Source organism: Melampsora larici-populina (genome assembly GCF_000204055.1).
Source record: "Melampsora larici-populina 98AG31 unplaced genomic scaffold MELLAscaffold_32, whole genome shotgun sequence".
Taxonomy (NCBI): domain Eukaryota; kingdom Fungi; phylum Basidiomycota; class Pucciniomycetes; order Pucciniales; family Melampsoraceae; genus Melampsora; species Melampsora laricis-populina.
In genome coordinates, this window is record NW_006768796.1 from 96,807 (window position 1) to 109,201 (window position 12,395).

Sequence of the window (12,395 nt, forward strand, 5' to 3'; positions counted from 1 at the left end):
GTAAAGAAAAAAGGTCATAAAGGCTAAAGTCGCAACTCTTTTTCGCAATTCTCCTCACAGATCAACACAGCCACTCTCCTCGAACCACCCAAAGCAGATGTCTTGAGCTATCTAAACGCATCAAGCGATCATCCTCGAATTAGACCAGATCGATTATGTGAACTAGCAGCAATCTCAACACCATCAGGAAAAAGTTATATTCTAAACATAAAATTTCCAATTCAAGATCCAAAGAATCCAATCTTACACTCACCAATACAAATCTTACCACCAAATACTCATCTTTTGATCTCACCAGAAGAAATTGATGAAGCAGAAGATTTGATTCGATCCAATAAACATATACAAAAACTATGTCAAGAAGTGGGAGTTTCACCTGATCAAATCGCTTGTGATGGTTGGGCCATAGGTTTTGATCCTGAACTTTCTTTCGCTTCTCCTGGTAGATTTCAACAATGTCTTATGTAAGTTTTCTCTGTATCTTTCCTCATGCCTCCCCCAAAAAAATTTAACGCGTGCTTCTAATCTTACTAAACGCTTTTTTCCTTCTTCCCATAGGTATGCAAGACCTGAACCTGATGCAGTGAGTAAATATTCAACATCATATATCTACAAGATTTTTCTTACGCTTCTTACTTGATTGACCCGAACCTATGATTTACAGAACATATATGCCCACCCATTGGATTTCGTACCAGTAATCGATACATTAACGAAAAAACTACTTCGTATAGACTTTGCACCAAGTCGAAAATTACCAAATCCCGATTCCAAGAAACTCATCAACGGAGCAAAAAATATCTCTGAATTAAGCTCTGGTACAACTTTAGCTATGAAATTTAATTTAAAAGAAACGATAGAAAAAGAAGGATTAGATCAAGAAAGTATTGACAACTCTTTAAAGTTTTCGGGTAGAGATAGGATTAAACCTCCTTGGACTAGATATGAATATTTACCTGAGTTCAGGTTTGAGAATCCAACTAATTCTGATTTAGGATTAGATTGTAATGTAAAAACAAATGGGAATGGTCATGTCAACGGGAATGGAAATGGAGAATTGGTTGAAGATCGTCAAGTTGATTCTAGTCGTCCTCCTCTACGTCCACTTCATGTTATTCAACCTGAAGGTCCAAGTTTTGAGTGAGTCATAGATCTTCAACTCTCTTTCTTATCAACTTTCTTTCTCAAACCTGCTACAAATGAATTCTAATTCTTTTTGGAGTGATTTTTATTTAACAGATTAAAAGGTAACCAACTGTATTGGCAAAATTGGAAGATTCATGTTGGTTTTAATCATAGAGAAGGATTAGTTCTCAACACAATAAGTTATAAAGACAATGGAGGTAACATCACTCCACCAAAATTTCATCATTTCTTGATAATCATTGAGTTTTTGTGTATTCTTCGCACTTTTTAGTATACCGTCCCATGTTTTATCGAATGTCATTGGTTGAAATGGTTGTACCTTATGGTGCACCGGAAGCTCCTCATCATAGTAAATGTAAGAAATTACTTCTCACAAATGAAAGCATGTTACAGTAAAACTGATACCTTCTATTGAAATTCTCTCCTTCTTCATCCTGCACAGTCGCTTTTGATGTTGGAGAATGTAAGAAAAACAAAACTTCTTCCATTACACATCTATAGTAACGTGATCAAATCCTAACATCCGCTTTTTCTTTTTTTCTTCATCATAGACGGTTTAGGAAACTTAACTAATTCCTTAAGTCTAGGATGTGATTGTTTAGGAGAAATTCGTTACCTAAACGCCACCAATGTATCTCATTCAGGTAAAGCACTTGTAATCAAAAATGCAATTTGTATACACGAAGAAGATGCAGGTAAGTTCCTTTCCTTCCCTGTCTCTTTCTTTCTTTCCCTTTCCCTTTTTCTAATATCTTTGTTTTTTGGTGGGTTGTGTAGGTTTGTTATGGAAGCATACTGAGGTTAGACCTGGTGGTAGATCTCATTCGGTTAGGTCTAGAAAATTAGTGATTTCTTTTATTTGTAAGTTTTCTTTTCTCAACCCGACTTTACATTTTCTTTGATGTATACTTTAAACCTACTGGTATTTGTATCTTACGAGCTACTTTTGAACTGAGTATAGGCACGATTGCAAACTATGAATACATGTATGTGAACCTTCACGAGAAACAAAAAAACGCCCCTTGTACCTCAAATAGCTTACCCTCCTCCTCGCTTTCTCTTTCGATTTTTTCAATCAAAAATAGGTTCTATTGGAATTTCTTCCAGGATGGTTCGATTAACTTAGATACAAAACTTTCGGGTATATTGAACTTACATCTTTTAGGGCCTGATGATCCTACTGGTCCTCATGGAGTTAAAGTAGCTCCTCAAATCATTGCTCAATATCATACTCATACCTTTTCATTAAGTTTGTGGTCTTTTCTTGTTCTACTTTGTTATGAATGAGTTAGAAGAGATCTTGACTGAGAACTGATTTATTTGATTTTTTTCAAATCTTCGGGAATTCTTTTTGTTTGATAGGAATTGATCCAATGATTGATGGTCAGAAGGTTAGAGATTCTTTCGTTTGATTTTCTCTTAACTCGTTCACAGAGTACGTCTCTAATCTGTTGATATGTTTATTTGATCCGGTATTGTCGAAAAACAATAGAACTCGATTTTGAAAACAGATATAGTAGCTTTACCAAATCCAACTGGATCTAATGAAAATTATTTAGGAAATGGATTTACAGTAAGAAAAATTTTCAATTACTTTTAATTTTGGCTTTTATTTATGTGCAAGCTGATATGCCCATTACTTCTTCACTTCCGTGGCTTTAATGCTAGTCTGAGAAAACAGTTTTGAAAACGACAGATGAAGGAGCACAAGATTATGATCATCATCGTGATCGGAATTGGACAATTATCAATCCAGTAAGATTTTTTCATTATATCTCTCATTGATTTCATGATCAACTAATCCAAACTCAACTCCTTGAAAATTTGAAAAAAAAAACTCACCTATCTTTACGACTCAAACCAAATCAAACTGATCAAAAAAGAATAAATTACATTATTCAACTAAGGAGCCAATAGGTTATAAAATCGTTAAGCATCTTTCAAAACCTCAAATCTCATCCAATCTTCGGATCACTAATAAAGCTTTCGTCCTTCTCTGCGCATGTGTATTTTGGATTCTTAAAATCATAGGTTTGTAAAGATCAACCAAAGATGTTAGTGAAGATGGATTCAATGGTATCAAAAAGAGCTCCATTTGCAAAACATGATTTATTTGTGACTCCTTATGTTGAGAACCAATTTTATCCGTAAGCTTTTATTTTGCTCGTTTTTGAACAAAAAACAAAACAAAACTTAAATCTTTACATGATGGTGATTTGAATAAAACAAAATGGTAACTTTAAACAAAGTGCTGGGAAATTGGTTACTGGTACTACCAGTACACCTGAGGATAGTATAGACGATTGGTTAAAAGGTAGTAAGAAGATCGATAATGAAGATATTGTAAGATCTAATCAATTTCTTCTCATCTAATCTCCCACTGGTTTGTAAAAGAAGTTAAAAGAATGATTAACTTTTTTGAATATGATAGGTCGTTTATTTAACATATGGAGTAAACCATTTACCTACACCTGAACAATTTCCAATTATGCCAGTTGAAGTTTTAACCGTTTCTTTAAAACCAAGTGGTTTTTTTAATTTCAATCCATCACTTGGTAAGTTTTTATCTTCAACTTAGAATATGATGATTTCATTCACCTAATAATACTTTTTTCATTGGATGAATAGATATTTTACCTGTAAAAGATAGTATGTCAAGAAGTTGTTGTAATGAAACACAATTGAAAACAAATTCAGAAATGAAGAGGAATGGAGAAAAGACTACAAATGGAAAACTAGTTTAGAATAGTATACAAATCTAATACTAAACACGTCTTGTTGAAGAACTTATTGGGAATACATGTTCTATTAGGATTAAAGATCACTCTTGAATAAAGTTAGATAATGATACACGTTTTTTTGGAATAATCTTGACTTGTTTGAAAAGTGATGATAAGTTTTTTCTTGTAGATTAGATCTTGATAAGGATTTGATGATTTATCTTTTTGATCATCAAGAATATGAAATTCAATGATATATATATTCTTTAAGTTTTGCTCAACAGAAGTCATTCTATTTTGATCTAGATTGAGAAGAATCCTGTTGTCTGTCTGAAGAAAAACTCATGAAAATCATACAAAGATTTGTATGTGATTTGTTCGGCATTTGTAGTAAAGTTGAGGTCAAATAATCCTTTGGGAGAAAGGCGGACTTATAAGATTAGCCGCCTTGCCAAAAAGGCTCAAAGACGCTTGCGAGCTCCTCCAATGATACAGGGAGAAGGAACAAACATCAAAAGGCTCACATTAAATTTGATGATTTGATGAGTTCATAGTTTGGGTTCTCTTTGATTTGGGATGCCATAGAATTTGGAAATCATTTACTATTGCAGTTTATCCAATATCTTGCGCTGATTCCTTTCCTTGAACTGTTTGGCTTTGGCAGCTTGGCCTGATCTCATTGTTTTTGTGTTTCGTGTGTTTGAATGAGGGCAATGAATTATTGAGCAAAATTGTAGAAATGAAATGACAAATCCAAAATTTTGAAAACCTGTTGTATGAACTTCTCTGATCACACTCAAAACTCCTGTTTGCCAGTCTCAAAGATTTCATATGCCTAAAGGTGAAGAGCATTCTTTCGGATCACAATGTTCAAACCTTTGGAAAGGAAGATATATGGCTCCTAAATGTGTTGAATCTTTTGTCTAACCATTCCACTTCAAGATCATCATTTCAAACCACTGAGTGATAATTTAATTGATCCACCAGATGCACAATTCCTTTTTGAATACACACCATCAAACAGGAGATCATTAAATCCTCACTACTTTCTATATTTTTGACGTGTGCATGCTCCATTTTTGCTACATGGAGGTTTTTTACCTACCATTTGCAAAATTAATATCAACAACACAGCCACACTATGCACAGGGGCCAAAATAGATACTCACATACATGTGAGCGTTGTAGACTTTTTGGAATTCTCCAAAAAAGATTCATTTTCTTTCAGATTGATTCAATTCACAATCTTGTTTGTGTTCAGGTGATCATCCTGTGGTTCTCATATTTTACTTGACATTTATTGAGAAGGCTCATTTCCATATTGGATGAGCAATAACTGATTCCCGATGAGTACTCAGGATCAGCTCATGAGGCACTGAATACTCAGCAATTTGTTCAAAATGAAGATGAGCACATGAACTATACCTTCCTGAGGCTTCATTTTTCAGTGAAGAAGCCTGCCCAGGGGCGTCCCATTTGAGCTGCTCAGCAAATACTCAGTAGCATCCCCTGACTGGATCACTGATGGGCCGGACTTTTCTCAGACTTCCATGCTAAGGAATGAAGCCTGATAAAAGCGTCATCCCATCTGCTCATTGCTCAGCTAATCCTCAGTGATATCCCCGGATAAAGTTTTTCACACTGAGGGGCTGAGATCAACTGAGCAGCCCCTCAGCCAATACTCAGTGACATCCTTTGGATCCTTCTGATCCGGCCAGGAATGCCCCTGAGGAATAGCTGAGCAGCCCCTCATCCAATGAGCAGTGAAATCCTCCGGATCCTCCTGATCTCAGGGATGCCCCTGAGGAATAACTGAGCAGCTCAGTTGAACGAGCAGACGGGCCTCAGGCTTCATTCCGGAGCCATCAAGCTTGAGGCAAGCTTGGCGCTCTGTGATCCATCTGGGGGATACTTCAGAGACTTAGCTAAGGGAATACTCAGTTCAGCTCAGCCCCTAAGCTATACATTGGTGGCATCCCTTGGAGCTTACTGAACCGGGGAATGCCGCTCAGGATCAGCTGAGCAGATGGATCAGCCCTTCCTCAGACTTCTTTGCTCAGGAATAAATGCTGAGGAAGGCTTAGTTTGTCTGCTCAGTTCCTGATGATCACGTAATCAGCTGACAAACAGAAAGAAAAGGGAAACAAATGGGAAACAAATGGGAAACAAATTGGAAACAAATGGGAAACAAATGGGAACAAAACAGGAAAATTTCAACGCTCACATAGTTGTGAGCATCAATTTTTGCCCCTGTGATGTACCTTCTCTTACCGACATCATTGTTCCTCCTATGATGATTATAGGTCTCTTCCTCAGCAATAGTTTGACCTCATGAAGTGGAATCATCATAGTCTAACATCATCAAACACTTGAATTTGAAATATATCTGATGATCAGAGTGGTTTCCACCTCTGCTTATGCAATTCCTCAAATGAATTGATTGAACATCACACACTGATGCTTACACATTGTAGTCCAAGTGATATGTATATGTACCATCAATTCTCAAAGAATTGCACGGCTCATAAGAATCCAATGGATCCAGAGAGTGTACTGCATATTTCAAAAGAAACCTTGAATATAATTGAAAATCAAGTCTTTCTACGTGTCAAGTTGACCAATCTATGGCATGAAAGGTTCTTCTTGTATATACTTATGAGACATGGTAAATGATTGTAATTCTAGTTATATCAAATTGAATGAATCTTGGCTCACTTCTGGAGAGTCAGACCAATAACTCTATAGAACAATGCTTATGTGTCAAATCAGATAAATTCAACCCATAAGAGACATGGTAAACATATCGTTCAGGCAGCAAGTATCAAATAAAAATAATGTGGAATAATTGTTAGAAAGATAGTAGATCATGATGTTGGTGGAACATATTACAGAACCCCATGGAATAATCTTCACAATTGGAGCAAGAGGAATTTTGAATGTGTCTAGCCTTCCAGCACAGGGACTATAGTTTTTTAGTCTTTCATTCTAAAGATCTCATATATTTAAATCTCAGACCTTGCTGACCAAACTTTGAGAAGAATTTCATCATGTTCATACAATCATGAGTTATGAAATGAGAAAAGAAAAAGATCACATAAAGAAATTTAATTTGACAATGTTCAAGGCTGAGCCTGAATGAATTTATTTTTGAGATGGATTTGAAAAAGTTGTACAAGGTATGTTGACTTGGTTTGGCCAACTTGAGGTTCATTCTCCTGGGTTCTTATTTCATTTGTTATCATTGGTGAGAAAGGGATATCAAGTGTCAATGAAAATTAGGAAGGCATCATGTTCTATACCAGATGAAATGGATAGTAAGACAATGGTGATAAAGCATTGATATTTGAAAGCTTTGTCTAACTTTTGAGGTTTTGGTTTCTTGGAAGGCTCTACAATTCCAAATAAAAGAACAAGTATAGTGCAAAAATTGAAATGAGTAAATTTGCAAAGACACCAATATGGTAGGTATTCCTTGACTGAGATTCGATGGTATACAAAAACAAGAGCTTGTATATCAGGAAAAGGAGTACAGGATCAGAGTGTAGGTCAAGATGGTAAATTCTGGATCACAACATATCAAAACCAACTGTTTGAGCTAGATAGAAACCAAATCACTCGCAAGCCTGATCTACATAGCTTTTATCTTGTTTATTAAACAGTTTGGAAGCCTTCACTTAAGGAATGATAGCTGAGGGACACAACAGGCAAATGAGATTTCTGACCAGCCGGAAAAAACTTTATAACTAGCTCAATAAGAAACTGGTTCAGCAAGCACAAGGGAATGGAGATCATTCCCAAGATCTCCAAATACAAGTAAGATGTTAAAGCAAGGAAGGAACTACAGGTGAATTACATTGATTGGTTGCATAAAGACCCAGGGTTGTTCTTCTTGTCTTCAAGGAACCAGTGGTCCAGGAAGAAACATTAGATATAATAGAACAATCGGTACTTGAGATTCAAGGCACCCAGCCTTAATTTGAGTCATCTTCATCTGAGTCATCTTCATCTGATGGGTATTGTAATTCCAATGTATTGACAAAGTATTTTGCGTGTACATTGGCTGTGATATGGGCTTGTTCACAGTAATTTACTACTGTTGATAATTGATCTTCATACGCTTGTGATACGGATGTACGAGGTGGGTCTAAAGGATGACGCGATGCTATGTTGAGTTTCTTGAGCTGTGGCCACGGAGCTTGAGACATGATATCAGTCAATGATTGAAGATGTTGTAATGTCTTGTAGGTCCATGTAAGACTGTGGAGGGATTTGCAATCTCGGAAGTTGAACAGTAGGTTGGGGTTCCGGGAGCAGAGCTTCAAGTCAGTTAAGGACTGGAGTTTCAAAGAATTGTGAGGATTCCAGCTGTGATCAATTTCCCTGTAATCATCGGGGTCCCTGTAGTTGAAGTTAAAGTCAAGCTCAAGCTTTTGTAGGTGAGGCGCAATGTGACCAATGATCCGTAATGCTGTACTTGGTAATAAGTGACTGCATTGTTGTAAGGTGAGTTCAGTTATTGTCCCCGGCCAATTGTAGAGACACCAACTTTCATCAATGTCCTCAAATAGGTATAGATGCAGTCGTGATAAATATTTGAGTTTGGATAAACTGGACCCGAAAGAACCATCACCGAGCTTTTTTCGATTTTGAGATACAGTGACTCCACCACATTTAAGAGATTCGAGAAAAGGTAGACCAGTGACCGCTTTTAACGGGAATCTATTCATGATTTTGATGTCTCTACCTATGACCTCCAAATGCCGGAATTGTCTGAGACTTGACAATACTGAGACTAGATCTAAGAAAAAAGCTTCTGTGCGACCATCGTCGTAACGGGAATAATCATATAAGATGTTGAGTTCAGAAAGGTTGGGGCAGCGCTCTATCAAAAGTTTTATATTCTTTGAAGAGATGTTTTCTACGTGCGTAGATTCAAAATCAACAGTAAGATTATCATAGAACGGATCATTCTCTCCGCTTTCCCAAGAAGGATCACCGCACATTGGAGAGAAGTCGATCCGTAAAGATTGGACATGACAGCCTTGTCTGAGAAGAATATCTTCTGTCCATAGAGCCATTGGTGCTGGGAGCGAAGTAGGGAAGCTGAGTTTCTAAAATTTAGAATGGATGATGGAATTATAAGCCTTCCTTCAATTGAGGAGCTAATCTGAAAACGACTAACTCGCCATAGCCATGGTTGACAAAGTTGGTATATCTTACGCGAAGTAATCGAAAAGTTTTGGATACTATTCAAAATTGGTGAGTCTAGCGGCACATAAATCTTGTATGCCTTCCGGTCACCTTGTCCCATGATCGGCACCCTACGTCTGACCTTTTTCTGTTCAATCTCCTTCGCTTCGAGTTTAGCTATGTGATCAAGTGTTTCGATTATCTTCTCAAAGATTTCGATGGGCAGATTCATAAGGCCTACGGGAGCATGTGGCATTTTCTTATTTTGAATAATTTCTGTGACTTCATGGGATGGAAGTTCAGATCGTTGACCGATTCGAGATTTGGGTGTTTTGTTGACAGATGAAAGAGGATCACGCGGGCTTTCTGATAACTCGATCTGAAGAAATATATCAAGAATTGACTCCTTGGACCAAATAAATCGCTCCGAGTCAAGTTCCTCGAAACGTTTTCGAATGAAGTCGAGATGTTGATTTACTGGCTGGGTCGCCTCGTGCCGTTTTGAGACAATTTCGCGCCAAATTGCAAGCTGAACTGTGCGACTATCGGATGGCATCTTGAGAGAATCGTCAAGAACTAGTCGGTCAAGATGCAGAGACTCGACGTAGACAACCGAGCTAAGAAGCTTTGATCATGGGCTATGAAAGGACAAAGATATCGAATCTCAGAACCTCCGCTTGTACAAAACCTTCAAATTCAAATTCAATCAGCTTAAGATATGGGGTGGAAGAATTTTGCACCGTCCACTTTACACCATGAAATGCGGTGTAAAGTGGACTCGGTGTAAAATTCCACAATTCCCCAACTAATGTGTAATTTTACACCGGATTTGTTATTTTCAAGTCCGTGCAAAAACGGACGGTGTAAAAAAATTGGTGTAAAAGTGATGCATCTGGCCGTGAAATTGAATTTTACACCGTATGTTTTACACCGGACGATCCGGTGTTAAAAAACCGGGTGGAAATTTCTCGGTTCGGGTTGGTTTATCGAATTTGACACCGAAATGTGTTACACCGGATGATACGGTGTGAAAGGTAAGAGTGTAAACTTCCGAATATCCTACAAAGTTACAATTTTACACCATGCCTTTACACCGACTATCCCCCCAGCAATCTTCTCCTCATCAGATGTCACCACTACCTGATGGATGATGTAATATGCTGTTTGGCTTCAATATCAGAAGCAGATACCTGATCATTGAAGCCAAACAGCTAACCTTTCCGTGTCATATATATTGACCGATAATATCAATTACAACTATATTTCCCACATATCGGAAGAGTTGAACTACGGCAATAGGGTCCAACCTTGTTGCGCAAACGAGCACAAAGGCACCCTTGACCAAAAGATTCGTACGGTCTTGATTTGGGAATGCACTCGCAACTTTGTTGCCACTGAACCCTTCCCCTTTCGCAACTTTGCCACTGAGGCTGAACCCTTCTCTCAGTTTTTCACTTGAGAGGCCCTGATCATGGGTCAAGACACGTCACGCACTACTGGACTGAATCCAGAGAGAGAATCTCTCATCTCGGACTCAACCGATCCTCAACGAATATTACCTTTTGACCAGAAAGAAGACACAATCCAGTCGACTCCAGACTATTGTACATTGAACTTACCGGCTACAAATCACACACCACTGAGCTCAGATCACGCTACTATGACCGACTCAGGCTCAGATCCACCACCCTCTGATTTTGACGCCACAGAACTTAAACCTAGGAAGAAGGCAAATCAGCGGAAATTATCTTACCAAGAAGACCTTTCAGATCGGTTTGACTACGACTTACCACCTTCAGACCACAAAAAGTCGCACTCCAAAAAGAAAAAGCACAAAAAGCGCAAACATCACAGAGACCCCGATGATGCGAGCGACACAGCGCGACAAAAAAAAAAGAGATCCAAGACCAAAAGGCCTACAAAACAACAGTCAGATGAAGAAACAGCTCCGAGTCAAAAGGAGAAACAATTTCAGCTTCCCAATGACAAAACCCTCTTTACGACATTTATCGACTACGGGTGCGAACTTGATGACGAAAACTACCCAGTCTATCCCAATGGCAACACGGTTTTTGTGTTGGAACCCGGCGAGGACGTGAAGAACTTCGGCTTCATTGGATGGACTCACAAGATGAAAACCTACAACACTCACTCGCGCTGGAAAATCCAAACGTACAACTGTCTGGGCTCGATGTGCTGTTCAATTGACATTTGCAAATTCGCTGGTTCGCCACCAACTGGCCACAAGAAGCTTGAAAATCTTTTAAATGAGTGAGTAATTGATTTAAAAGATCATATTTGCTCAAATAGTTCCCGTCCTTTCAGTAGTTGTCTTCAAAACCTTGCTAACCTGCTTTCGATCACCTCTTCATTTTTTTTAACCCGTTTGAACAAAGAACAAGGGTAAAGCAAGGAAAGCACACAGATAGGCAACAAGCGAGCATCTCAAGTGAAACAGGAAAAACCAAATTACACCCTAGGAGTCTTAAACATTATGCGACGTAAGAGAGATTTCGTCTTCTTGAGATCTTTACGAGAAAATTTTCTCAGATAAATCCGATATGCGTCTGACGCCCAGCGGCCGCTACTCTTTACAACATCCCTAGAAGCTCCAAGATTCCATCTAAGGGAGGCACCTCCTATACGAAAGGAGTGTCCATGTAATAGTTGTTTCGATTTAGGTCTCCTCGCATTCCGAATTCCTCTAAACCTCTTAATCACGGCTGTCTTGTTTAGTTTAGCTTTCTTCCCGTTCGACTCAATGCTGAAAACAAAGTCCGTGGGCTTGCAAGGACAAAAGTTATAGAGGGACTTCAGCGCTCCAACAGGATCTAGACAAGAGTTTTGTCTCTCCAAATGAATTTGCTGGATCTCCCCCGGTTGAGCGGTCTTGGCGCCATGCAAATTGATGACGACGTCCGAACCGTCAGCCGCCCATTCTAGATCTTGCCAGCGAGGTACAGATTTCTGAGAGTCGTCGGAGATCAATTCCCCGAGTCGGGCCGTCCCCCAAAAGGCACAAAGTGCTACTGCAAGGAGTGCAAGACCTTCTTCTCCTTTGTTCGAGAGGTCATCGTGTAGGATTAGAAGGTCGGAGACAAGGACCGGTGGACGCTTTTTGTCGAGATTTTTGTACTCTGCCTCCAATTTTCTAGTCGCGCGTAGGAGTGCTTTGATATGAGACTCCATCTCGACCGGGAAATAGGATCCATGAAAAATATGCCAAGCTTTGATGCCGGCCAGATAAGACTTGAGAGTAGGGGATTTAACGGATTCGTCGTCAGCTATCCATTGATCGTCTTTGATGGAAGCCCAGACTATGAAATTTTTCAAGATTTT

General features: G+C 38.7%; 2 protein-coding genes across 2 annotated transcripts; one reads left to right on the forward strand and one right to left on the reverse strand.

Annotated features, from left to right (window-relative positions):
* Positions 1 to 285: 285 nt before the first annotated feature.
* MELLADRAFT_37685 (uncharacterized protein) lies at positions 286 to 3,724 on the forward strand (the record flags this gene model as incomplete). The annotated part of the gene is made up of 19 exons (XM_007412630.1): positions 286 to 464; positions 559 to 583; positions 665 to 728; positions 882 to 966; positions 1,087 to 1,140; positions 1,240 to 1,325; positions 1,391 to 1,501; positions 1,589 to 1,609; positions 1,698 to 1,841; positions 1,924 to 2,007; positions 2,108 to 2,132; positions 2,232 to 2,395; positions 2,509 to 2,537; positions 2,639 to 2,719; positions 2,815 to 2,901; positions 3,030 to 3,074; positions 3,178 to 3,293; positions 3,396 to 3,489; positions 3,578 to 3,724. Coding segments are annotated over 19 exons (1,641 nt in total), but the record flags the coding sequence as incomplete, so codon positions are not given.
* A 4,113-nt stretch (positions 3,725 to 7,837) lies between these two features.
* On the reverse strand, positions 7,838 to 9,612 carry MELLADRAFT_108795 (uncharacterized protein; the record flags this gene model as incomplete). Its single annotated transcript, XM_007412767.1, has 2 exons — positions 7,838 to 8,977; positions 9,049 to 9,612. 2 exons carry the CDS (start codon positions 9,610 to 9,612, stop codon positions 7,838 to 7,840), a joined length of 1,704 nt encoding a protein of 567 aa, XP_007412829.1.
* Between the last annotated feature and the right edge of the window lie 2,783 nt (positions 9,613 to 12,395).